The sequence below is a fragment of the Delphinapterus leucas genome, chromosome 9 (assembly GCF_059928025.1).
Source record: "Delphinapterus leucas isolate spDelLeu-1000000601 "Yukka" chromosome 9, BTC_Dleu_Yukka2, whole genome shotgun sequence".
Lineage (NCBI taxonomy): Eukaryota > Metazoa > Chordata > Mammalia > Artiodactyla > Monodontidae > Delphinapterus > Delphinapterus leucas.
In genome coordinates, this window is record NC_143137.1 from 79,530,842 (window position 1) to 79,554,992 (window position 24,151).

The following is a 24,151-nucleotide window of genomic DNA, read 5'->3' on the forward strand; positions in this document are numbered from 1 at the left end:
GTCTATAATGTATGCTATTTGAAATTGATTTATTTCCCTCCAACTCAGTTAAATTTTAAATACCCTAACATTTCTTAAAAATTGTTGATTTGGGGCTTCCCTGGTGGCGCAGTGGTTGAGAGTCCGCCTGCCGATGCAGGGGACACGGATTCGTGCCCCGGTCCGGGAAGATCCCACATGCCGCGGAGCGGCTGGGCCCGTGAGCTATGGCCACTGAGCCTGCGCATCCGGAGCCTGTGCTCCGCAAAGGGAGAGGCCACAACAGTGAGAGGCCCGCGTACCGCCAAAAAAAAAAAAAAAATTGTTGATTTGCACAGAATATGGAGATAGCTACATGATTTTAATGTTTAGTACAAAATTTCAAGGGAAATATATTAACTTACTTTGTTGTAATAGTTACTACATTTTCATCTGTTTTTTACTTCTCTAGAACCAAAATTTGTAGGTTCGTACATGATCCCTGACAATGAAGACCGAGATGACAACAAAGTGTATTTCTTTTTTACGGAGAAGGCCCTGGAGGCAGAAAACAATGCCCAGGCAATTTACACCAGAGTGGGGCGACTCTGCGTGGTGAGGACCGCCTTCCTCTCTCACTAAGCTTGCCTAACTCGCAATTTATGGTCAGGCCTTTGTTCATTTTATAGTAGGTTTCTACTGTAAAATATTTTCTTCGATTCTCTTAGGCTCCCTAAAATTGGTATTTACTATCTAGTCTTCAGACTTCGTATCTACTGAAAGTTTAATCTGAAAAGAGCTTTGTATTTTGTGTGATTTTCTCCATTTTCAAAGCCCTACTAAGAAATGGCCTATAATTAGGCTATACTTCTTCCTACACAGAAGTTTGAGCTCCATTTTTAAAAGTTAGTTTCACCAAAATCTTGCAAGTTTCTTTAATCCACATTCTAAATAATTTACATAAGCATGTTTCAACAATTCAGATGGTTGATTCTGTAGGAAAAACATATATAGTTTTGTTGAGCATAGTCAGGTTGTTTTGTGAACATTCAGAACCAACTGCAGTAGCCATGTATATTGAGAGAATGCTAATAGTGTTATAAATGTGAAGTTATTTTGATATTTAAGAAGATACTTGAATAAATTTAAGAAGATGTTTATACGTATGTTCAGTATATATGTATGTGTATATATATTCACATATACACACATACGTATTTTATGTATGTGTGCAAATATGTATGCCTGTTATGTGTATGTGTGCTTGTGTGTTAGTATTTCAAGCCTTTTTCCCTAAAATAAGAAAAAGAAGTAGAAGCTTCTGTACTTCTGAGATAAGCGGATTATTTATCAATAAAATAATAATAAACGTTACTGTATCATAAAGCTTATTTACTACTTTATTTAGGAAAGTGTACTCTACTCTGTACTAACGTTGTTTAATACCTGGAAACTGTATTTAATGGGCCAGGGTGAAAGTACACTGACAAGGCAGAATGTGCAAACCTAAAGAAAAAGTTGATGGGGCATTGCATCTTTAATATTATTTGAAGATTATGCTCAAATTTTCACATTAAATAAAAGAACTGTAACTCTTGCCATCTGCAGGTTTAATAATACAAAATCTGTTGTTGGTAAAAGTTCTCTGGGTACCCATTTACCTGCTTTCTGTTTTTTACAGAATGATGTAGGAGGACAGAGAATCCTAGTGAACAAGTGGAGTACTTTCCTGAAAGCTAGACTGGTTTGCTCAGTACCAGGAATGAATGGAATTGATACATATTTTGATGAATTAGGTAAATATTATTGGGAGAGCTAAATTTTCCTCTTTGATATATATGCTTCTTTGTATAATTCTCACTGTTTCTAGCACATATGGAAAATTTGCTTTCTGCAGTAATTGACTTCTATCTAACTTGGAGCAAGTTTCTATTCTTTTCATCTTGGCCAGGTCCACGTATGGAGACAAGGGAGCTGCGGGAACAGAAAGACCCCTCTTGTTAGTTTAGAGCCGGCGCCTCTAGTTTCCTCCTTGAGGCCCAGCTCACAGTCATCTTGAACAGTCATCAATCTCACTGTGTTGTGATTTGGTCATTGTTATATGACTGTATATGGAAATTTATATCTTAAAATCTATCATGGGTTCTAAACTCTTTTATGACAATATATTTTCTTCACATGCAACGAGGGCTAAACATATTAAGTAACATAATGGTCTTTAATGTTTCAGAGGATGTTTTTTTGCTGCATACCAGAGATCATAAGAACCCAGTGATATTTGGACTCTTCAACACTACCAGGTGAGAAATTTATATGGCCAGTCAAAACATCATGAAACAAAGGATGCCAAACCCCTTCACCGTATATGCAATTGAAAATACTACTGACCAGTGAGTTGTTCTCACTTTCTGTACTTTATAAGTCACCAATTTCTCTTCGTTCTCCTGTGTTTGCAGTTGTACTTTGATGTTTAAAGCCACAATCTCAATCCAGATCCTTATTTGTTTTTGTTTGAAGTGCCAGCGTCCTCCTATGCTCAATGTCCTAAGTTCTTCCCTCTCTGATCTAAAACAGAATGATTTTTTTTTTTCTCATACAGTTTTTAAGGTACTAGTTCCATGCTATAGAGTCTAGGATAATTCTTTCAGTCATCATATACAATTGTCCAAGTCAGGCTTTCAAGGCTCTCTATCAAGTATTCCCCATTCAGGATTGAAAGTTTTTCCTCTAAATTCCCACAAACTCTGCTTTTGACAAGATAATACCTTGTCAGAATCCCAGTCTCTGCTTTCCCCGTGACTGTGATTTTATTTATCTACTTTCCCTTCTAACGCTGATTTATATCAGTTTTTCCAATACTTGTCAATTGCCGTCTTCATGAAACACTCCTTGATTCCTTAATCACAGAGCACTTGGCTCACTCCTTTACTCTGGTTGTCTTGGTCCTATGTAGATTCTTAGAGAACACACATTTATGATTTACCCTCTGAGTTTTAAATTTTAAAAAGGTGCTCAAGTTTAGGGCTTATGATCTAGTATTTTTCTCTTTTATGCTTTTGTATTTTGTATCCATTGAAGAGTGCTGGAAAAATGAATCAGATATTTCGTGTGTTGATACATGAATGAAAAAATGTTATTAGAATCAGTTTTGGTTGAAAGTTTATATATATAATTTCCTGAGTGTCTTTCCAAATAAGGCAGAGTGGAGATGATATGACTGGAATGAGAAATAAAGAATATACTTCAGTTCTCTTGACAGGAAAAGAATGGTATTACTCAATTCCTCGTTTGCATTGCATTGGCCTTGAACTGTTCTATAGTCATGTATACCTTGTTTGCTTAGGATCTCTCCACATAGTTTTTGTTTACTTTTTCAGCAAGTAGTTTATTATGCTCACTTTGAAAAAAAAATAATAAAGCTCTTTCAGTAAGTATCCTGCTATTGTAAGGAGACCTTTTCTTCATCACAGAAACATGGAAACAGTTTTGCTATCAGTTATTCCTTGATGCAAGGAGATGTTGATGTAGATTGGTAGCTATTACAGTCCATAGAAAATCCCTAACTTCTTTTTACACTTCATCTTCTGCCTTATGCCAGTGAAGAATTTATACACTGCATGATAAATCCACGGCTTTATATGATAAATATAAGCTATAGGATAATCAGTATAGATTTTTTTATGGGTTATAATGATCAGTTTATAAGCTGCTTTCATAAATGATAGCATAATGGATCTGTCTGAGATTTCAAAGGCAAGACATTATTTTCTTCCATAATTTCAATCTTGACTGTTCAATTTATACATAATTGTGAGAAAAAGGCTTGCCAGCTGTTACCTGACGTAAAGGTTGATATCGTAGCATGGTGATCAAAGGTTTATTGCCATGTTAGTTGGAAGACTATCTCTGGTTTTCTCACTGTTGCAGGCATTTCCAGTTGCTTCAAGGTGTGTTATAAGATGTGTGAATTGATGTCCTCAGACAGTAACATAACTGCCGTTCTACAGGTGTCTCAGAATATAGGAAATGTTACACTTACAAAAAATTTTGCAAAGCACTTTCCCAAACTAATTATTTTAATTCTCACAATAAGGAGGCTAGGGAAGTGTTAGAATTCATTCAGATTATGCCAAATTAAGAAATGCAGCCAGATCTTTAAAACAAATCATTCTAAAATGTCCTTTTGCAGAATCTTATGCCTCCAATAAAGCTTGCTGTAGTTAGTCAACTACTGTCTTTATCTGCGACAAGTAGAAATTTTTATCAAAAAAATAATTTCAGTTGCTAGTAGTTCTGCAGGTAAAGAATCTGAATTTTTTAGAATGTAAGTCTTTTTCTCAAAATTAATCTGGTGCAGCCCAGTAAACCTTTCCAATGTAGCACTGTTTTCAGTGACCTGAAGGAAGGAATATACAGCAGGCTTATAAATGTTTCTGTGACCCCAAGCTAAAGAATGAAACAAAGCCCCAAATTTTCTTTAGACTTTAAATTGTTCTTCAAATCATATACACTAAGAGAAGTAATAAAATTTGAATAAAATTTATAGCAATATTAACAGCATGGTGAATAGGAAAACACTGTCTACTTGGAAGAGAGGACAACGTACAAGGAGATAAAGCCTTCCTCAACTTGGGAATGAATCTTTAAAATATTAAGGCCAAATCTTAATAAAAAATATAAAAACACAAAAGAATCTGAAAAAGAATATGTGTATATATATATGTATATATATGTGTATATGTGTGTGTGTGTGTGTGTATATATATGAAAAACTGAATCACTGTGCTGTACACCTGCACCTAACACAGTATTGTAAATCAACTATACTTCAATAAAAAAATAAGATTTAACTGGAAAAAAATGAAGTGACACAATTGCTTTTGTGATTCTAACAATGTCATTTTCAATTTATTTTAATAAATAGGCAAAAAATGGTAAATTTTGGAGTTTCCATACTTGAAATACTGCAATAGTTAATATCTCTAGAATATCCTGTGCTTGAGAGATTGCAAGTCTTTTATCCAAAAGACTTCATCCTTATCTATGTTGTCTGCGGGGCTTGACTCGGTGACCTCCTAGTCTGTTCCAGAATAGTAACTTATCTTTTTTTTTTTTTTAGTAATATATTTAGAGGGCATGCTATATGTGTCTATCACATGTCCAGTATCCGGGCAGCCTTTAATGGACCGTATGCACATAAGGAAGGACCTGAATACCACTGGTCGCTCTATGAAGGAAAAGTCCCTTATCCAAGACCTGGTTCTGTAAGTTTAGGCGTTTAACAAAGTATTCTTATTTTTTAAAGACTCTTTTAGTAATATTCTGTTCATCGTTTCAGATGCTTTGCTAAATTAGCGTGAAATAGTTCAATTCAGTACCTAAAAATATGTTTGATTACTTGCAAGGTAAAGAAATATTACTTCTTACATCAAGATGTATGCTTGTTATTTAATGAAAAGAATATAATCTAGCATTATAGATTATATATTATTGTTGATATTTTAGCTATCTATGTAGCTCTCACTAAAATTTTATTTTTAAGGGTACTGGTGAATACAGAAGTATCCAGGAGATGGATATAGCATTATATTCCTCTCAGCCTCTTCAGAAGAATTAGTGCCACATGTGATTTCCATGCAAGAGAATGTTACCAAATTTTTATTATAATATTTGAGTCAGGCTCTCAGTTCCCTAGGCCACATTTCCTCCCTATTTCTCACTTTAACGTGTCAAGAGGAAGCTTTTTCTCTGGCTCTTCAGAATTTTGAGCAGCCCATTTGCCATCCTTGCTGGCCTTGTGGCAGAGAAGTGACAATACAGCTAGCTGTGTTGCTAGAGAATAAGGAGTTCCACCATTTGCCTCCCTAACTAGCCATTCAAACCTTGTGCTTTTAATTGCACACACGATGATGATTATGACGAGGATGATTTTGTATCATATGTCCCGTGCACACCTACATTGGGAAAGTGTAGCATCATTGTATCTGCTGTCCATGGAGAACAAATACTGAACTTGTCATGCAAGTCACGGTCTACACTATTATGAGCAGCTGGTGAAAACCCAACACTAGGCTGATTCCACAAGTGCTTGCAAGTCGAGTGGAAACCATTTTTGCAGAGCCAAAATTCAAAGTGGAAACAAAGCTTACCTACGTTAACAAGTGTGAGGCTTTACCTTTTCAATCACTCTCTCTCACTAGCTTAAAATTATTACTTCCAGGAAGACATAAAGCATATTTTATTTCACTCTATTGATTGAAATTACAATTTAAATGGAGAAAACCCACTCCTGTGGCTTTGCTGGAAATGCTTCTTGAAACCACATGGTATTAAAGGAGATTTGGAGGAAGTGACTGGTTACTGAACTGCTTCCAGGCTGGTCCAAAATGTTTCCAATTATATATCATGAAAGTACACTCAAGTGAAAAATTCATGCCAAATTAAGAAATATGGCCCACATTTTTAAAACAAACCATTAAAAATGCCCTCTTTGCAGAATCTGATTACTAAACTACTGTATTTATACTCTGAAGTGGAAAATTTTTATCAAGGTCATCATTGCAATTGCTGCTGGTTCTGGAGGAAAATATGTGAAATGAGGGAGCACTTGATAACAAGCATGAATCAACGCAGTTAAAGGTATTCCAAGAAGTAACTTAGGTACCATTGAACATTTATTTTTAGAGTCAGTGATTTAAGAATTGAGACATGTTATGGCAAATATTTCTTGTTTTCTCAATTTATTGTGTCTAATTCATACAAAAATAATATAAATTCATACAGATTACAGTAGAACAGAGAGGGTTTTTTCCTTATTTAACAACGACGGAATTTGAATAGGTTTCAATGTTACAGCACTAAAATTCTGTAGTCAGTGAGCCAATTGGAACCATCACCAATCATAGTGTCAATAATGGGACAGCTGTTGTGCGGTTGTGATTCTGAATTTGGGGGGAAGATTTAGCACAATAAAGAGTCTCTTTGTTTTGCTATAAAGCATATATTGTTCATAGCAAATTAAAATTTAATTTACAAATATGAAAAATAAATTTTAGAAGCAGGAAGAATAATTAGAATATTTATAATGTTATACATTTCTATTACCTCCAGACTATACCAGTATTACATATACTTTACTTTTTCAGTATTTCACTACTACCTGTCTGTTTCTACTGCTGCATGTTTGAAATAATTCAGTCTCTCTATGCAATTTTTAATGCAGATTTTATTTCTGTAATGAAGAATATATGGTTATTAAATATTGCTAAATGCACAGTTGATTAACTGAACATACCCAGTTTTTGTAATTTTTTTCATAATTGAGTATAAATTTGCTCTTTAGATTTCAGGGGGAAAAAATTCTCTCATGCGTTTGTATTTCAGTGTGCCAGCAAAGTGAATGGAGGGAGGTACGGAACCACCAAAGACTACCCCGATGATGCCATCAGATTTGCAAGAAGCCATCCACTTATGCACCAGCCCATAAAACCTGCCCATAAAAAACCAATACTGGTGAAAACAGATGGAAAGTATAACCTGAAACAAATAGCAGTGGATCGAGTGGAAGCCGAGGATGGCCAATATGATGTCTTGTTCATTGGGACAGGTAAAGAGATTAGAGAGTACTCAGAGAGACATTTAAATTGAACCTTAAAATCAATAACATTATTACATTAAAAAAAACCCCACCTATCAACAAAACCCTGGTTGACCCATTGGCTCATTTACATACTACCTGTCTACTGCAATGGAAGAGAAGATTTGGGGTAGTTACAGCACATAATTCCTGACACATGGTCAATACTTAATACATTTGAACAAATGAATACATAAAGTAACGAGTAATTGATGTTAACAAACAATTAACAATGTTGGTTCCAAAAAGAACTCACAGAGGAAGTAGGGTGCCATACAAGGATATCCTGTTACTCCCCCAGGTCCACTGCTACCTTTGGCTGCTCAGCAAGGTCTCAAGATTTTTCAATCTTTAGGTGAGGTTTAGGTAATTTCACCTAAATCTGTAATCTCAACAATGCTTATCAGGCCCCATCAGAAGTCAACCATGTGTCCCAAACAAGCCAAGCGTTACACATAATGGAGATAAAATTTTAGACCAAAGCTATAATATCCTGCATTAATAAAACAAAGTGTAATAAATATGCTAAAAGTGAATATTTCAAATAAATTTGTAATTTCAGTTAATGCTGTGCATTAGATCTAGCTTGTGGAAGAGAACTTGCAATCTTTTAGCATCCAGGGTAATATGTATCAAATTCTGTCAAGTACTTTAAAATTATATAGTCATTTAAAGAATCTTTAAAATGATCATTTCTTTTTTTTCATATGCATCATAGTAATTGCTACAGCAGATCCTATTTAGAAGAGGAAACATTCTACCATACTTAACTTTAATCATTGACATTTCCTAAAGAGACATTGCATATGCCCAAATCAGGAATTAGGATATAGTATTAATATTGGTGCTTGAGTTTTTCCAGTCATGCTTTCTGAAAAAGCAAAGATTTAAGTAAGGAGATATTCATCGGATTTCCAGAAATTGATCTCTGGTGCAGGCTGTATTTTATTCATTTATTTTAGGAGGTTAGTAATGTGCTCTACACGGTGGGTTCAAGATCAACAAAGCATAAGATTTCTTTAACAAAGTTAAAGTTACCTGGCCATGAATTCACTTATAGTGATGTCCAACAGAGTTTAAAAAAAAAGAATTCCATAAGCAAGAGTAATATTTGATAAAATTAATCATAGAAAAAAGTATGTTATTTTTAAATGAGAAGTCATATATAAGTCCAAGAATGTTTTCAGAAATACTTGTTTATTAGATTGACCAAAGCTATTTGAGAGAATTCCAGAAATATCAGGTATATACTTACACTCTCTTGTAACCTATGTTTAACGTAAAGATATTGTTATATTGAACCACAGCTTTTCAGCACAAAGAACATATTTGATAAATGTGTAATGAGTACAGCATTGGAAAATCCCACAAAATAGTTATTTTTCTCCAAATTTACCAGACACTTGCTTTAATGCTATATAGTCCTTATTGCAAAATCACTGGTTGCAAATTGATAATTTGAGTTTCATCTTTGCTTTTTACTTGATATAATAATTGTGGGATATTTATAATGTGTGCTTGATATGATAATTTTTGTTCCTTTTAATGTATGATACAGGTAATTGTTATTAGTTTTATTTTAATCAAATTTTATTAACCCAACCGCAAGATTTCGTAATTTTTAAACAAATTGCTTAAATACCATAGAAACTCTTGGATCAGAACCTCCAACGTGCTTTTTTTCCCTAAGTTATTTCTAGCCACTACACCAAATCTTTCTTACAAGCAAATTAGCGTCTTTTCAAATTTTTCATTGGAAATAACAAGGTCAGAATATCAGAAATAATAAAAATAATGAGTTTTAAAAGGTGAATATAAATTTATAAAATTATTGATAATTATGGAAGCTAAATGGTTTGTACAGGAGGACTCATTATACTATTCTCTCAATAGTGTATGCTTGAAATTTTTATTAAAAGTGTATATAACCAAATTTGTGGTTACTGGAGGTGAGGGGTGGGAGAATTGGATGAAGGTTGTCAAAGTTACATACTTCCAGTTATGAGATAAATAAGTACTAAGGATATAATGTACACCATGATTAATATAATTAACAGTGCTGTATGTTACATGAAACTTTTTAAGAGAGTAAATTCTAAGAGTTCTCATCACAAGGAAAAAAATTGTTTTTATTTTGTGTCTATATGAGATGATGGATGTTCACTTATTGTGATAATCATTTCATGATGTATGTAAGCCAAATAATTATGCTGTATACCTTAAACTTATACAGTGCTGTATGTAAATTATATCTCATTAAAACTAGAAGGAAAAAATAAAGTGTATATAGATATAAACATGTTCTATCTATATGCCTATCTATCTATCTATCTATCTATATATATATATATAAAAATTTCCATAGTGCGTTGCTTGGAAGGTTCCATAAGATTAAAGGTATAGTTTCTTACAGGGAAGGTAGCTTTAGGTAAAAAGTTTTCTTTCATCATACATCACAGAAGAAGCTAGAATAATTTGCCATCTGTCTTTTATTTCATTAATTCCAAAAGACATTTTGATTTCTGAACCTTTAACTGGAGTTTTGAATCAAATTTTTGAAATAATGAATATGAATATGTAAGTAGTCATATTGTTTTCACTAGCAATGATTAAATGTTTTATACATCTAGATTTCAAATCTTATTTGAATTTATGGTCTCTCCATTGTTTTTAATTGTTTGAAAACCAGATTGTGTCAAAGCTTCTAGTTTATCTCTTTTGTTTTCTCACAGATAATGGAATTGTGCTGAAAGTAATCACGATTTACAACCAAGAAACAGAATCAATGGAAGAAGTAATTCTAGAAGAACTTCAGATATTCAAGGTATTTTTAGTGAAAAATATAGCCAACATTTATGTATTACAGACAGTTGCAAGTGAGTTATAAATAGGAAAAACATTACGTCAGTTTTTCTCTAACAGGTATATTGTGAATTCTGAGTGAATTGAAGAATGATTTAAAATTCTGATACATCTGATTCTCATAGACTGTTCAGATGAAGAGGCCAGTATTTACCAAGCATGAAAAGAATTTCATTATATGAACTGTGACATAAAGAAATGACACTTATCCCACAAGTGAATTCTAGAATCATTATTGCAATGTATCATCTTGAACAAATGTACTATCGATATAGACAGTTAAAAAATAGCAGTAGATTTCATGTTGGGGACTTTGTGGTATGGTGAGTAGACTGCTTTTTTATGGCATGCACTTTACACAGAGAATTTACCAAAAGAGAGAAAACTACAGAACGATAATGGAAAGATTAGACATGACGCAAACAATTGTACATATTGACACACACACACACACACAGTAAGTCTCAACATTTGTGGCACTTACCGTCTTTGAAGTCACCCTGAACGCTGAATTAATTAGTAATCATTGCTCCTAGGGGAGATACAGGGTTAAGTTCCTGAGAGTCTCTAGCCACGACATTTTTGTCAACTTATCAATCCATAACCTTGTTTTATGTGTGTTTCTGTTTAAAGACACCTTAGTTAGTATACATAGTTGATTACTTAACGTTGAACTTATGGCTAACAGCACTGTAACTAATGCCTGAACGAGGCTTATTTAAAACATGTTTTCTTCATAAGGCACATCACAGTCTTTTGGAGCTTAGGAACACGAGACAGCACTTCAGCACTATGCTTAGGGGCCTTTTAATCAACACAATCACTAACAAAAAGCACAACAGTATGAAAATGGGGCACTAAATAGACCATGGAAAGGATACCTGTTTACAATATGAGAGCTGAAACAAGAAGGCAGGGTATCACCTTGACTGACGTCGTCTGGGAATGTACACGTTGGGCAGCTCAGAGTTTTTGCCATTCTGAGCACAGACATGTCTGTGAATGACTGCGAAAGACAAGTATTGATATTGGAGTTACAAATAAATTTTGGCAAGTAAGCAAATGTGCAAGAACAGAATCTGCAAGTAATGAAGATTGTGTATGTAGGTGATGAATGTATATGAAAACATTTTTGATGAGAAACAGTTTATTTCGCGTAGGCTCTTCTGGAGATTAGATTCCCCATAACTATGCACAAAGTTAACCACATTCTTATCTCAACCAGAGCAGCTATGCTTTTGTTTATTTTGCGTATTGGACCTCTGTAAGATTTCATTTCATATTAGGAATCATAGCTCTCATATTAACCACATTCATCACAATGTCTTGTTCATATAAACCCTTAAGAAACATTGTGTTTTGAATGAATAAATGCATGCCTGCATATATGGTTCTGTAGTTTAAAATAGTTTTAAAAATTTAATAGAGAGGATCAGTTTTTCTCTTTCAAAAAATAATTGTTTGAAGGGTAATTATCCACAGAGCGGATCCCACTTGCCCATGGCTTCTCCACTTTCAGAATTGACTGACTTTGTGGTGTCCTTAGAGACACTGTCGTCTCAGTCACCATCCCTAGAATTGCACATAGGCTCTCAAACTATCCTGTAGATTCATCCTTCCTCTGGTGCAATTCTAAGACAGTGATGATGACAATGCATCTTTTTCAAAGCATTCTGGGTTCATGGAAATTGAACTCTAACAGAAAAGTATTTTGTTTAGGCCTGGGTTAAAACAATGAAAGATCACATGGTTTCTTGGCAGTAAGACCTATTCAAAGACGTAACTGTTTTACTTCTAATGGTTCAACTTTCTTTATAAGAAAGAACACTCTGACTTTATTATTTTATTTAAAGATATTTGAGTTTCCAGAGCATGAGTAATATTCAAATGCAAACACAAAAATTATAATCCAGAGACAAACTATAAGATGCTTAGATTATTCACTACTTTTCTCATCCACATTTTGTCCTACTCTACTAGAAAATATATTTTAAAAGAAAGCTGTATTTTATTTAAGTGTATTTTCCTTTTGATTTACTAAAATGAAAGCTGTAGACTGCTTGGCAGCAAACAACTCACATACCTAGTATGATTTCAGGTAATTTATAACCACACTAAGGTATGTTTCTATATTTTTATTCCTAAAAAGGGCACGTATTTTTTTAATTTTTCAGGATCCAGTTCCGATTATTTCTATGGAGATTTCATCAAAGAGAGTAAGTTGTGTGTGGCGGGGTGGGGGGGTGGTGTGTGTGTTCTGTATTATCAGATAAGGTCAAAGGATAGAAAGCTTAAGTATGTGTGCTTATATATTAACAAGTTACAGTTTTATTCTGACAAAAATACATAGTGGTTTACAGGTAATAGATTTCTTCACTTTCTGGTTTTAGAAAGGTTGACAAGAGTAGGTTTACCTCTACAACCATGATAGGACCTTATTCCATGATTTTTTTTTGGTAATGTTTTTGCAAAAAACAATGGTAATGATGGTAATACAAAAGAGTGTACAATGAAACACAAACCTCTTTTCTACTTTACTGGAACCAGCTTCTGGTGTAAATTTCTTCAGAAGTAGTTGTTGCATATATTACCTCATTTATTTATAAATAACCTTTTATGTTTAGGCAAATGGGAACATGGGATGTTGATTGTTCTGCTACTTCTACTTTTTACTTAATAACATACAGTTTATTCCACATCACTCTCTATATATCCACATCACTTTTCTACATTATATGTCAATGTGAGCTGTTGGTGGGAATGTAAATTGGTGCAGCCACTATGGAAAACAGTATGGAGGTTCCTCAAAAAATTAAAAATAGAACTGCCATATGGTCTAGCAATTCTACCTCTGGGTATTTATCCAAAGGAAACAAAAACACTAACTCAAGAAGGTATATGCACCCCATGTTCATTGAAGGATTGTTTACAATAGCCAAGACATGGAAATGAACTAAGTGTCCATCTATGAATGACTGGTTAAACAAATTTTATATACACACACACGCGCGCGCACACACACACACACACATACATACATATATGCACACACAATGGAGTATTATTCAGCCATAAAAAAGGAAGAAATCCTCCCATTTGTGACAACATGAATAAACCTTGAGGGCATTATGCTAAGTGAAATAAGTCAGAGAAAGACAAATACCATATAATTTCACTTATATGTGAACTATTGGCAAACAACAACAGCAGCAACAAAAACAAGCTCATAGATACAGAGAGCAGGTTGGTAGTCACCAGAGGCAGGGGCTGGGTGAAATGGGTGAAGGTTATCAAAAGGTACAAACTTTTAGTTATAAAATAGGTAAGTCCCGGTGATATAATGTACAGCATGGTGATTATAGTTAACAATACTGTATTGTGTATTTGAAAGCTGCTAAGAGAGTAGATCTTAAAAGTTTTCATCACAAAAAAAAATTTGTAGATTTGTAGTTTGTGATGAGGGCGGTGAACTAGACTGATTGTGATCATCTCACAGTGTATACAAGTATCGAATCGTTATGTTGTACAGCTGAAACTAATATAATGTTATATGTCAGTCGTATCTCAATTAAAAATGCAAAAAAAGACCATTTACTTTTCCAGTCTCCTACTGGACATTCCTATAGATCTTTTAAAAAGACCTACAGTGTTAGATGACGAAAGACTCTACTTAGATAATGAATAAAATAGTCAACTTCTTGAGATATTTGTCAGCCTTGCTCTAGCAATTTTATTACTCATGCGTCCAAACCTGTAAAAGTATTTCAGATCTTGGAGAAAATGAAAGTATCAGTGTTCCATTATCTGTCTTGAGTAACTGCAGTCATTTAAGTGAGTATCCACAGAGGCGATTGTGTAGGAATGTGAAAATCCAGGTGTAAGAGCTCAGTGAGAATTCTGCCCATTTCTACTAGTGGCCTCTCTCTTCCTTGATGTCTCTAGCAACAGCTCTATATTGGATCTGCTTCTGCCGTGGCCCAAGTCAGATTCCATCAGTGTGACATGTATGGAAGTGCTTGTGCAGACTGCTGCCTGGCTCGAGACCCTTACTGCGCCTGGGATGGCATATCCTGCTCCCGGTATTACCCAACAGGCACACATGCAAAACGGTGAGAGAGTCTTCCGTGGAATCTTTCCCTTATTTAGAGAAACAAACCTAACACTATTTTCTTCTCTTTTTGTACCCATTCCATGAAAATAACTGTGGTTTTTTTTTTTTTTTGCTTGTTTGTTTCTTTTTAGTGACTTTCCATTTATTCCAAAGTAACTTTGATTTTTTTGTTTTTATATTGGAATATAGTTGATTTACAATGTTGTGTTTATTTCAGGTGTACAGCAACTTGATTCAGGTGTACATAGACTTTAGGTATATCTATTCTTTTTCAGATTCCTTTCCCATATAGGTTATTACAGAGTATTGAGTAGAGCTCCCTGTGCTATGCAGTAGGTCCTTGTTGATTATCCCTTTTATATATAGTAATGTTTATACGTTAATCCCAACCTCCTAATCATCATAGTCCTATTTTGTTCATAATATAAGTTTTGAAACATCCACATTTTACTGAAAAATAACTCCCATTGATTATTGTGTAGAGACTGGGCTGAGCAGGCTGCTGGGGTTTTATTTTTCCTCCGGCTTTCAATCAACTCTTCCCCCTCCTGAAACTTTTGCTGCAAGACATGAAACCAGTTTAGATAAACGTAAAATGTGGAAATGGCTAGCCACCCCACACGTGAGGAATTCAAAGACTTAAAAGGAAAATAAATAAATAAATTCTAAAATACATCCTGCATTTGCCCTGTGTCCTCCCGACCAGCTGGTCTTCATTTATTTCATTTTGAAAGTGAATATTTTAACTCCTAGGCAAATGCATGACCTGTATAATTAATGAAATGTGTGATTTAATTCAACACAAATGAAAGGTACTTAAAGACCTCCAAACTCTAATATCGACAATTCAGTGGGGTCATTGCTACTTGTTAGAGAAGGTAAATCCTGGGATTCTTTAAACAGGAGACCTTGAGGTACAGAAAGTATTTTAAAGAATAAGGATCTTCACTCAAGTCAGAAGAAATTGTGCATTCTTTGGGGACAAAAATAAGGGAAAATATTTTTATTATAGAATAAGCAATTATCTTTTTCACTTGATAAAGTGACTAAAGATAATATAAAGCAAAAATATAGACTCATATACAGTTTCCCTACTGAAAAGCAACTTTTATTAATTTCATTTACTCTTGCTCTTTCACTTTGGGCTACTTTTCTTTAAACCTTTTTCAAAATCTAATTTAATCTAATTTAATACAGTTGCTATTTTCCTAAGTTTACATGTATAGTAGAATCTCATTTTTAAAAACACTTAGTCACTAATTCAAATGTTTGCTAATTTGACCTTAGCTAACTTAACATTGCAATGAGTGTTTAAATATATACTAAGCAGATAGTAAAAAGATGCTTTGAGGAGCTTCCCTGGTGGCGCAGTGGTTGAGAGTCCGCCTGCCGATGCAGGGGACACGGGTTCGTGCCCCGGTCTGGGAAGATCCCACATGCCACGGAGCGGCTGGGCCTGTGAGCCATGGCCGCTGAGCCTGCGTGTCCGGAGCCTGTGCTCCGCAACGGGAGAGGCCACAACGGTGAGAGGCCCGCGTACTGCAAAAAAAAAAAAAAAAAAAAAGATGCTTTGAGAGGACATTTGTGAACTAAATAATTTACCAACTGTATTAAAGAATTGAGTGAGTTAATTGATTTTGTACAAATGCTTAATGATATTTGAAAGCAATTCTTGAGGAATATAGCCATGTTATTAATTGAAAATATTGTTTTATGATTTATTCACTCATTAAGCCAGTTTCTGTACTGTGTTAAAGGGGTATGAATAAACAGTCACAGCCCCCTGTCTGTAGGAAATCAGAACCTGAAGTGGAGAATGGAATTGTAAATAAGGATGATAGCTCACCACTGAGCACTTAGTATGTGTAAGGTACTGGACTAAGTGCAATACACATAACACATTATTTAATTCTCAAAAGAACCCAACCTTTGAGCTCAGCCTTGAAGGTAGAGATATAAGGAGATTCCAGCTAAAGAGAATTAATTGTTTGTACAGAGGCACAGAATGTTCTGGGAAAGCCGTGTAGTTCCACAGGTTAGGAGTGAAGTGGTAGGTTCTAAGGGCAGAAAGGTAGTTTTACCAAAAGTAACAATATTATTTATCCTATTGTTTTTAGCAAAAATCAATATGTTTACAAACCTTGCATCAAATACTTCCGAATAGCAAGGTTTCGTATTAGGCATGCAAGAGCGATGAAGAATTTTAACTGAGCAGTTTCCATAGCTAAGTATGTCTTGGTGTACAGTACATCTTGTAAGATTGTACATGCACAAGTTTGTAAGATAGTATTTAAAAGGGTGGACAAAAAGAGTTATTTAGAAAAAGTTAAATGAATAGGCAAAATCATAGACAGGAAGGACTGAGATGCTGGAGTCAGGAGCCACACTCGTAAGTGAATTAGTTCAGTTCAGTGACATGTAATGCAGATCTTCCAGGAGCGTCACTCTTGTGAACCGTCGCCCACCCCTGGAGGAGAACTTTTTGGATAAGTTCCAGGACATAAAGGGAAAATAGTTTGCTTTTATAGCAGATCGTTTTTGCTTCAGATCTGACTAGCAGCAGAAATTGAAAACTGGTCATTAAAATAAATACCCTTCTGTTCACGGAGTGAAAATGAATCAACAGAGGAAAAACATTAATTCGCAGTTCAAACCACTTGTTTAAAATAGTCTTCCAAAATACACTATAATTTCTAGAACTAGGTCTTTTTCTTCCCCCTTACTCTTGTATTCCGTCTATTTCCAGCATTCTCTTTAAAAGTTTCCAAGAGGCAAGAGATATAAGAAAAATATGCGACTTGGAGAATAAACGACAACTTTGCTTAACCTTTCTAAAACTCCTGCTTTTAATACACTCTTTTTTAAATGCTGAAGTAAAGAACAGCTATTTTAGGATAGTATAAGGTGAACTGAAGCTTTGTTGGAGAATGTGATATCTTTTTTTTTAAATGCATGTTTCCAGTGATTTTAAACAAAATTTGTATACACCTATCCACAATGCTTATCTAGTATTAGCTGACTGTAGTTCCCTTTATTCTCAAATCATCTGTGTAATAAATATGATACAGTATCATTTCTGCAAAGTGGAACCTGTTTCCCATTCATTGATTTATTCCTGTTCCATTATTCATTATTCATCAGCAGGCTTGGGATTCCCAATACCAAAGCAATACTCAGTGAAGTGAGGAATTAACAACAGCCTTTTATTCTCATCTAGAGCTGCTATCAGTTGTATAATAGATGTTAACGCTAGTATAAAATAATACAGAGGTCTAAAACTTTTAAATTTTGCTCCTTACTTTTCTGTCAATGTTTATTTTCAGTTTAGCTCGGTAGAATGATCCGTGTGGCAGTTTTAATCTTAACTTTCTAAAATCTCAGGTCTTTAGGTAAGGTTTTCTAATCCACAATCTATCTTTTTTTAAACATGCTTTCTTTTTTTAAACAGATCATAATCCTAAAAATCGATTGGAAATATTCATCTGTCCTAGCTTTCAATATAGGGAAATACTTAAATGGTTGTTTAAGTATTGCGTTCTTAACTAGGATCTGAACTCATGTGTGAGGAAGCACTCCATCTCTTGAAATAACGTTCCAATATCACTATTTGGTGAACTTGAGGAAAAGCTAGAATGAAAAAAAAAAATTGAGACTGGAATTTAGGGGTCAGTTAGCCCAATTTTATTTTACGAAGGAAGACACACAGAACCAGTATAGGCAAGGGGTATGTATAAGTTCATGCAGCACATGAGGGGTGGCATTGGGATTTGAATCTGGTTCCCTTTTCCAAATTTTATCATTGCATATGGTTAAAGCATCTCTTTATCAGTCTGGAAGTCTCACCCATTTCCCTCTGGGGTAAAACTTCTGTTTTGCCTTCTGGTTTTCCCTCAGTCTTGAAGATATGCCATGATTTAGAGAAGCAAGTAGTATTTTCTGATTTTATTGTAATACTTCTGTTTTTATCTCAAATCTGAATTAATATGCTGAAGATCTTGATTTTAGCTTCCCAGTACTAATAATGATAATTTCCATTGTTTAATTCCTGAGAACAGTGCTTACAAATTTGAAACATGGTATATATTCTGGAATTCTTTTTCCATGGATAAAGAATATTGTCATTTGTCAATTATATGTCTAAGCGAACTATAAAACATGAAAATATACTAGAAGCGTATTTGCCTTTTAGAGGCAAATTGAGGAGAAGTACAATATTTCTTGAGTTCTACTATATGTAAGACATCCTGTTAAACAGGTAAATGCACCATCACATTCAACAGAGGCATATACTTTCTAAATGTTATAACTGAATAAAAGTAAATTGAGTATATTATTAGTTTATTTTTATTAGCAATCATATTGATCATGATGTCTGTAGAACAAAACATTTAGATCCAAATACCTTTACTTAATGCACTTTAATATAGATAGGAATTTTATGCATTTTTACTCAAATAGGTAGTCTGCTTCAAATCCCATTGTCTTTATCTGAACACATTCTTTACCACCAAGACACTCATTTTGAACTAGAAGACTTCTTGTTTAACTAAATTCTTAACGAAATGTAAAGAGAACCTTCTTAAATTATAATCAAACTCATGTGACGATTTAAAAAGCAGTTTTCTATAGATCTTATCCATTGAATAACATTCAATGGAAATATGGAAAACTATGAAACTTGGATTGTATCCTGGTTTTGTATGACTGATCAATTTTTTCAGTAGCAGAATACTACTTGAAACTTTAATGCGGTTGGCTATCTTTTAAAGTCTGGAAAATTGAAATCTGAACATCTCCTAAATGCATTTACTTACTTTCAGGCGGTTCCGCAGACAAGATGTTCGGCATGGAAATGCAGCTCAGCAGTGCTTTGGACAGCAGTTTGTCGGTAATCCATAGAAAATCGATTGCCATGGATTTCTTAGAGTGTGCACTGAAGATAAACTGTCAGCTTCTTAAACAGGGTCCTTGTTTTCTTTGTGATTGATACACACTAGAACAATGTTCGTGAAAGTATTCTGTTTTTCCATGTAGTTACGATTTTGTGCATTTGATATATAATCTTTCCTAATTAGGAAAACGTTTTACCTACCCACCAAGCTTTATTGTTAGAATTCAAAAAGGGGACTCCTAGAACAAAAATGCTGCATACTTTAGGTGACAGTTGCCACAGTGATTTGCAGGGTTTATTTCACCAGTTCAACCATGGGAATATCTTCACCGTGTTTTTATAACTTACAGTAATTTTATCAAGAGTGATCTAACTTGAATCAAGTCACCTGCTAAGCTTTGGATAGAATAAAGTGAAAAACTTCGACTCTTTCGCTGGGTTTCTGATGAAAGGTGGTAGGTGGTCCAATGTGTAAAGGAAGAGAGAAATTTTCAGCTGTAGACAAATGTAAAGAAGTCAGACAAGACGGAATACCACCATCCTGACTCTTTACACCATCATGGTGGTTGGTGAACAGGCTGTGCTCACCAGGAAGCAACAGAGGGAAGGGGCACCATGATTGGGAGACCAGAGATATTTATACACAGATCCAGAGATTGTGGTCCGGGATCAGTTTGCTAGACCCCAGGCTGATTCTGGATTTGATGCAAGATGTAAGCCTCTGAGAATATTAGCTAGAGAAAGGTGGCATTATAGTTTTAGGGAAATTTAGGGGTCAGTTTTGAATGCAAGGAGGACTCAGACATAGAAAAAAAAATCCTGGGATCTAGTACTGATTTTGATCTTGGTTAAAACAACGAAGAATAAATCCACTTGCTTTTATTCCAAACTGCAGTTAGGTATACTTGCCTCTATGCCCATTTGAGTTCAAGTTCAGTGAGAGCCTTTCTGGGCCAAAATACAGATTATAATCAAGAAGCTCTGGTTCACAAAGTCCTTATTAGTTCAGTTTCGTACTCTTTTCTTCCTTCAGGAGCCCCGTATCTGGATAAGTGCAGTCCATTGTCAAGATAACGCTCACACTTTTGTTTATGTAGTGCCATATCTCCTTGATTTCTGCTTTTGGTTGTAATCATGAATTTTAGTTCTATGCCTTGCTTAATTGTTTGGTACTTACCTTGCCCGCTTTATCAGTGGATGTTGCCACTGATTTTTCATGAATTTAACACTGATGCACCTTCTTACTGATCTGACTGTTACATCCTTTGGAACCAAACTCCCAGTTACTTCTTTCTGTCTCACTCCATAGCCTGCTGTGCCTTTTTAATGCCTAGATTTTGGTATGCTACTCTCCCTAAATAACTCCTGTATAGAAATTAACAATGAGTAATAAAAGTCATTCACTTTGCTATAGGGGTCTGAATAAAGAATCTTTTAAAAAATATTGTTTACCAGTAAAATCAAAGTCTCAAGGCTGATGTTAACATTTATGTTATAGGGGATGTTTTGGATAAGACTGAGGAGCGATTGGCCTATGGCATAGAGAACAACAGTACTTTGCTGGAATGTACCCCGCGATCTTTACAAGCAAAAGTTATCTGGTTTGTGCAGAAAGGACACGACACAAGAAGAGAGGAGGTAATTCATAGCTGCACATTCACACCGTGGTGTCTTGCATACAGTGTGCCATCAGTAAATAGATGATTCTTTATTTGGGTACTTAAAAATTAAACAATCTATTGACCTGTCATTTTAAAAGTGGGTTTTTTTTTTATTATGTGTGATTTATATACATATAAATATATACGTGTATATGTATAGGTATATGTATATATAAAGGTTTTTAAATACATATACATGTAGATTTTTATATACATCTATAGACATATATAAATAAATTATGTATGTATGTATAAATAACATTTGGAACCAAGAATTAGATTTTAACTTAGGAGCTTTTTTCGGCTTCATGATTTTAGTGTCATGTTGTAAAATTATAGTCTCAAATTGTATCACCCAAGGCAATGTTTTAGAAAAATAGCGAAATTAAACAGCATTATCACATGTATCTTAGACACATGGATAATAGAATTGAAACAACAGTAGCAGCGACATTAAACCAGTTGTTGATAAAGCTATTAAATCATATGTGAGACATCAACTCAGGGGTTCCACTGTTGTCCAAAAAACAGGCATCAGCTCTTTTATCCTTCTAAGCAGGTTTAGTGGTGGAGATTATATTTCTATAATTATCTAACTAATGAGAGAGGAACGAGTTGGGCTGCTTTTACTGATGGAAGGCTAGACAGCATTTAAAGCACACATACAGAACAGGCTGGTGGCAAACACTGTATAGATGCATGCGGGTCTAGGGAGCTGGTTTTATGTAGGGAGGGGTCAAGGGTGTGAAGCAGGTAAAGCTTAGGGAAGGCAGATAAAGCATTGTTGATGTGGGCGTTGAACTTAATTTTTACAAAAATGGAATTAGAAAAATAGAAAATAGAAGAAAATTTGGTTATATTAAAGGGTGATAGACTTGGTGAATACTGGGGAAATGGTCCTTAGTAAAGAGAGGGTTACAAGTTGAATAAGGGGAAGAAATCCTAGAGGCCTGCCTTAGGACACAGAGGACAGCTAATAGGTACTCATAAGATAGTGAGTCAGGAAAGTCTGTACCTCATTTTGACACTGGAGACGAAACCTTTGTCCTCGGGAGTTTAAATGACTGATTCTACATGTAGAGCACAATTACATTTTATGCCTTTTTTTCCCCTAGCCTGTTGTGAAACTAAAAATCCAACATGTTTTTGGTCGAGAATCATAAAGTACATTCTGGGAACTGACTAAATTTCTATATCCCAGGTTCCTGGGATAGCTATTAGAGAGGAAGATGATACCTCAACTTAACAAAGACTATTAGAGATAATATAGAAAGGCAATCAGGAGAGGAAAATTCTCCTAAATTTTCATGACATCATAACAATAAATACGTGTCCAAAAAAGTTACAGTACATGGCACTGAAATAAATTATTGATTTAGTACTGAAGTATTTTCCATTGCACAAATCTGAGATAAAACTGGTTTTTAAATTCCATTGTAACTGACTTGGCAGGAGAGGACCTGGGAATATTCTATAGTTCTTCCAGTTGAATGGCTTCAGAAGACAGAGAAGTAATTCTTTCATCAGTAGTTTTCTTCACTCAGTATGTTCTGTTTCTGATTTGGAACTTAGTGTAACCTGCCTCATTTGGAAAACTTTACCAAATCATTTTGACATGCTGTATCCAGTAGTGTTCAATTTTAAGTTTCTTTATCATATTAATATAATCTACTTCTTTTTCCCCAAATTTTACTCCCTATTTTCAACTACATTGAAATTTCCCTGGTGTATTTACTGGTACTAGAAATTTTGAGTTTACTCTATGCATGACAAGTTGTATCATAATCAGGTAGTGCCTGATTTCTGTAGACATAACAATATATATTGAGTTATTCACAATCTAAAACAAAACGAAACACACAGTTGCTGACTTCGTCAAAAGCTAAATGTGCGTGCTGTGTACACAGAGCAAAATGACTTTACGTGTGTATTCTTTCAGAGTTTTTTAGGGTCTGTTTAGAGTTTTTTTAGCATTTAGAGTTTGGACCATTTTTGCATTTATTATAGTTACTGTAAGACATACAAGGTAATTTTATTATCAAATCTTGACCATTGCACAGGATGTTTAAGTTCAACTAGTCCAATTCTTAACTCATGTGGGTATGCTTTTTTAGAGTATCCCTGACAATGGCCGTCAAGGCTCATCCTGGACGCTACAAGCCACGGTCAGCCCATAGCCTTTCTGAAAAATTTTGATTGTCGTATCCTTTTATTGAACTGCTATTGTTGAGTCTGGAATCCACTTACAGATCCACCCTCAACTCTCCTGAGCTGTCCAGAAATCATGTATTCAGGTGGATGACGTTTTTGCTCCAATTAATATGTAGAAATGCTCCATAACCAAATTTCTAGAAAGCTTTTAGCAATTCAGTTACCTGGTTTCTAAACTGGATCACTGCAATTCTCTCGAATATGCACTTTATAGTTTCTTGCTTCCTTAAATAACACGTATGAAACGTAACATGTTATTAATTCCAGAAATGTTTATGGAAAGCCTAATTTATAAGTACTTCATAAGGGAGCATCTTCCCTTGGCTTGACGACCTGGTTAATTGTGGTGTGCATTGTGATTATGACACCCTGGGGGAGAAGCCTTCATAGAAGGGACTTGGGAGATGAGGCTGTTCTTTAATGTGCATCTACTGTATACAGGAACTGGGGTAGGTGCCTTACCTTATTATTCTCGGATCTCACAGCTGCACCTTAGGCATAAGAATCCTCATCTTACAAATGCAGAAACTAAAACTCAAAGAGGTAGAGCTCATAAAGCCAGTTACAGACCCAAGGTTTGAACTCAGGTATTCCTGCCTCCCAAGCTGAGCTGCTTCACATTTATTCATCAGCCAAGTAACTAGGAATTTGCTATCTGCGTTTTATAAAATGTACCATTTTATTCTTAAGAATGTATTTATAGATGAGATCATTGAGACACAGAATGTTTAATCACTTTCCTGGTTACTCATAGCTCGTGAGGCAGATTCAAATCCAGGTCTCTTAGTTCTTTCTACTAACTCACACCATCTTCTGAAATC

The 24,151-nt window shown here is 34.8% G+C and overlaps 1 protein-coding gene across 1 annotated transcript in view; it reads left to right on the forward strand.

The window, feature by feature from the left end:
* The window catches only part of SEMA3E (semaphorin 3E), a 108,688-nt gene that overhangs the window by 69,454 nt on the left and 15,083 nt on the right, over window positions 1–24,151 (forward strand). Inside the window, exons 6-15 of the mRNA XM_022562640.2 lie at window positions 431–573; window positions 1,640–1,754; window positions 2,189–2,258; window positions 5,078–5,222; window positions 7,342–7,564; window positions 10,327–10,418; window positions 12,631–12,672; window positions 14,399–14,565; window positions 19,388–19,455; window positions 20,957–21,096. Coding sequence (XP_022418348.2) covers window positions 431–573; window positions 1,640–1,754; window positions 2,189–2,258; window positions 5,078–5,222; window positions 7,342–7,564; window positions 10,327–10,418; window positions 12,631–12,672; window positions 14,399–14,565; window positions 19,388–19,455; window positions 20,957–21,096 — 1,205 coding nt within the window. The remainder of the gene's footprint in view (window positions 1–430; window positions 574–1,639; window positions 1,755–2,188; window positions 2,259–5,077; window positions 5,223–7,341; window positions 7,565–10,326; window positions 10,419–12,630; window positions 12,673–14,398; window positions 14,566–19,387; window positions 19,456–20,956; window positions 21,097–24,151) is intronic.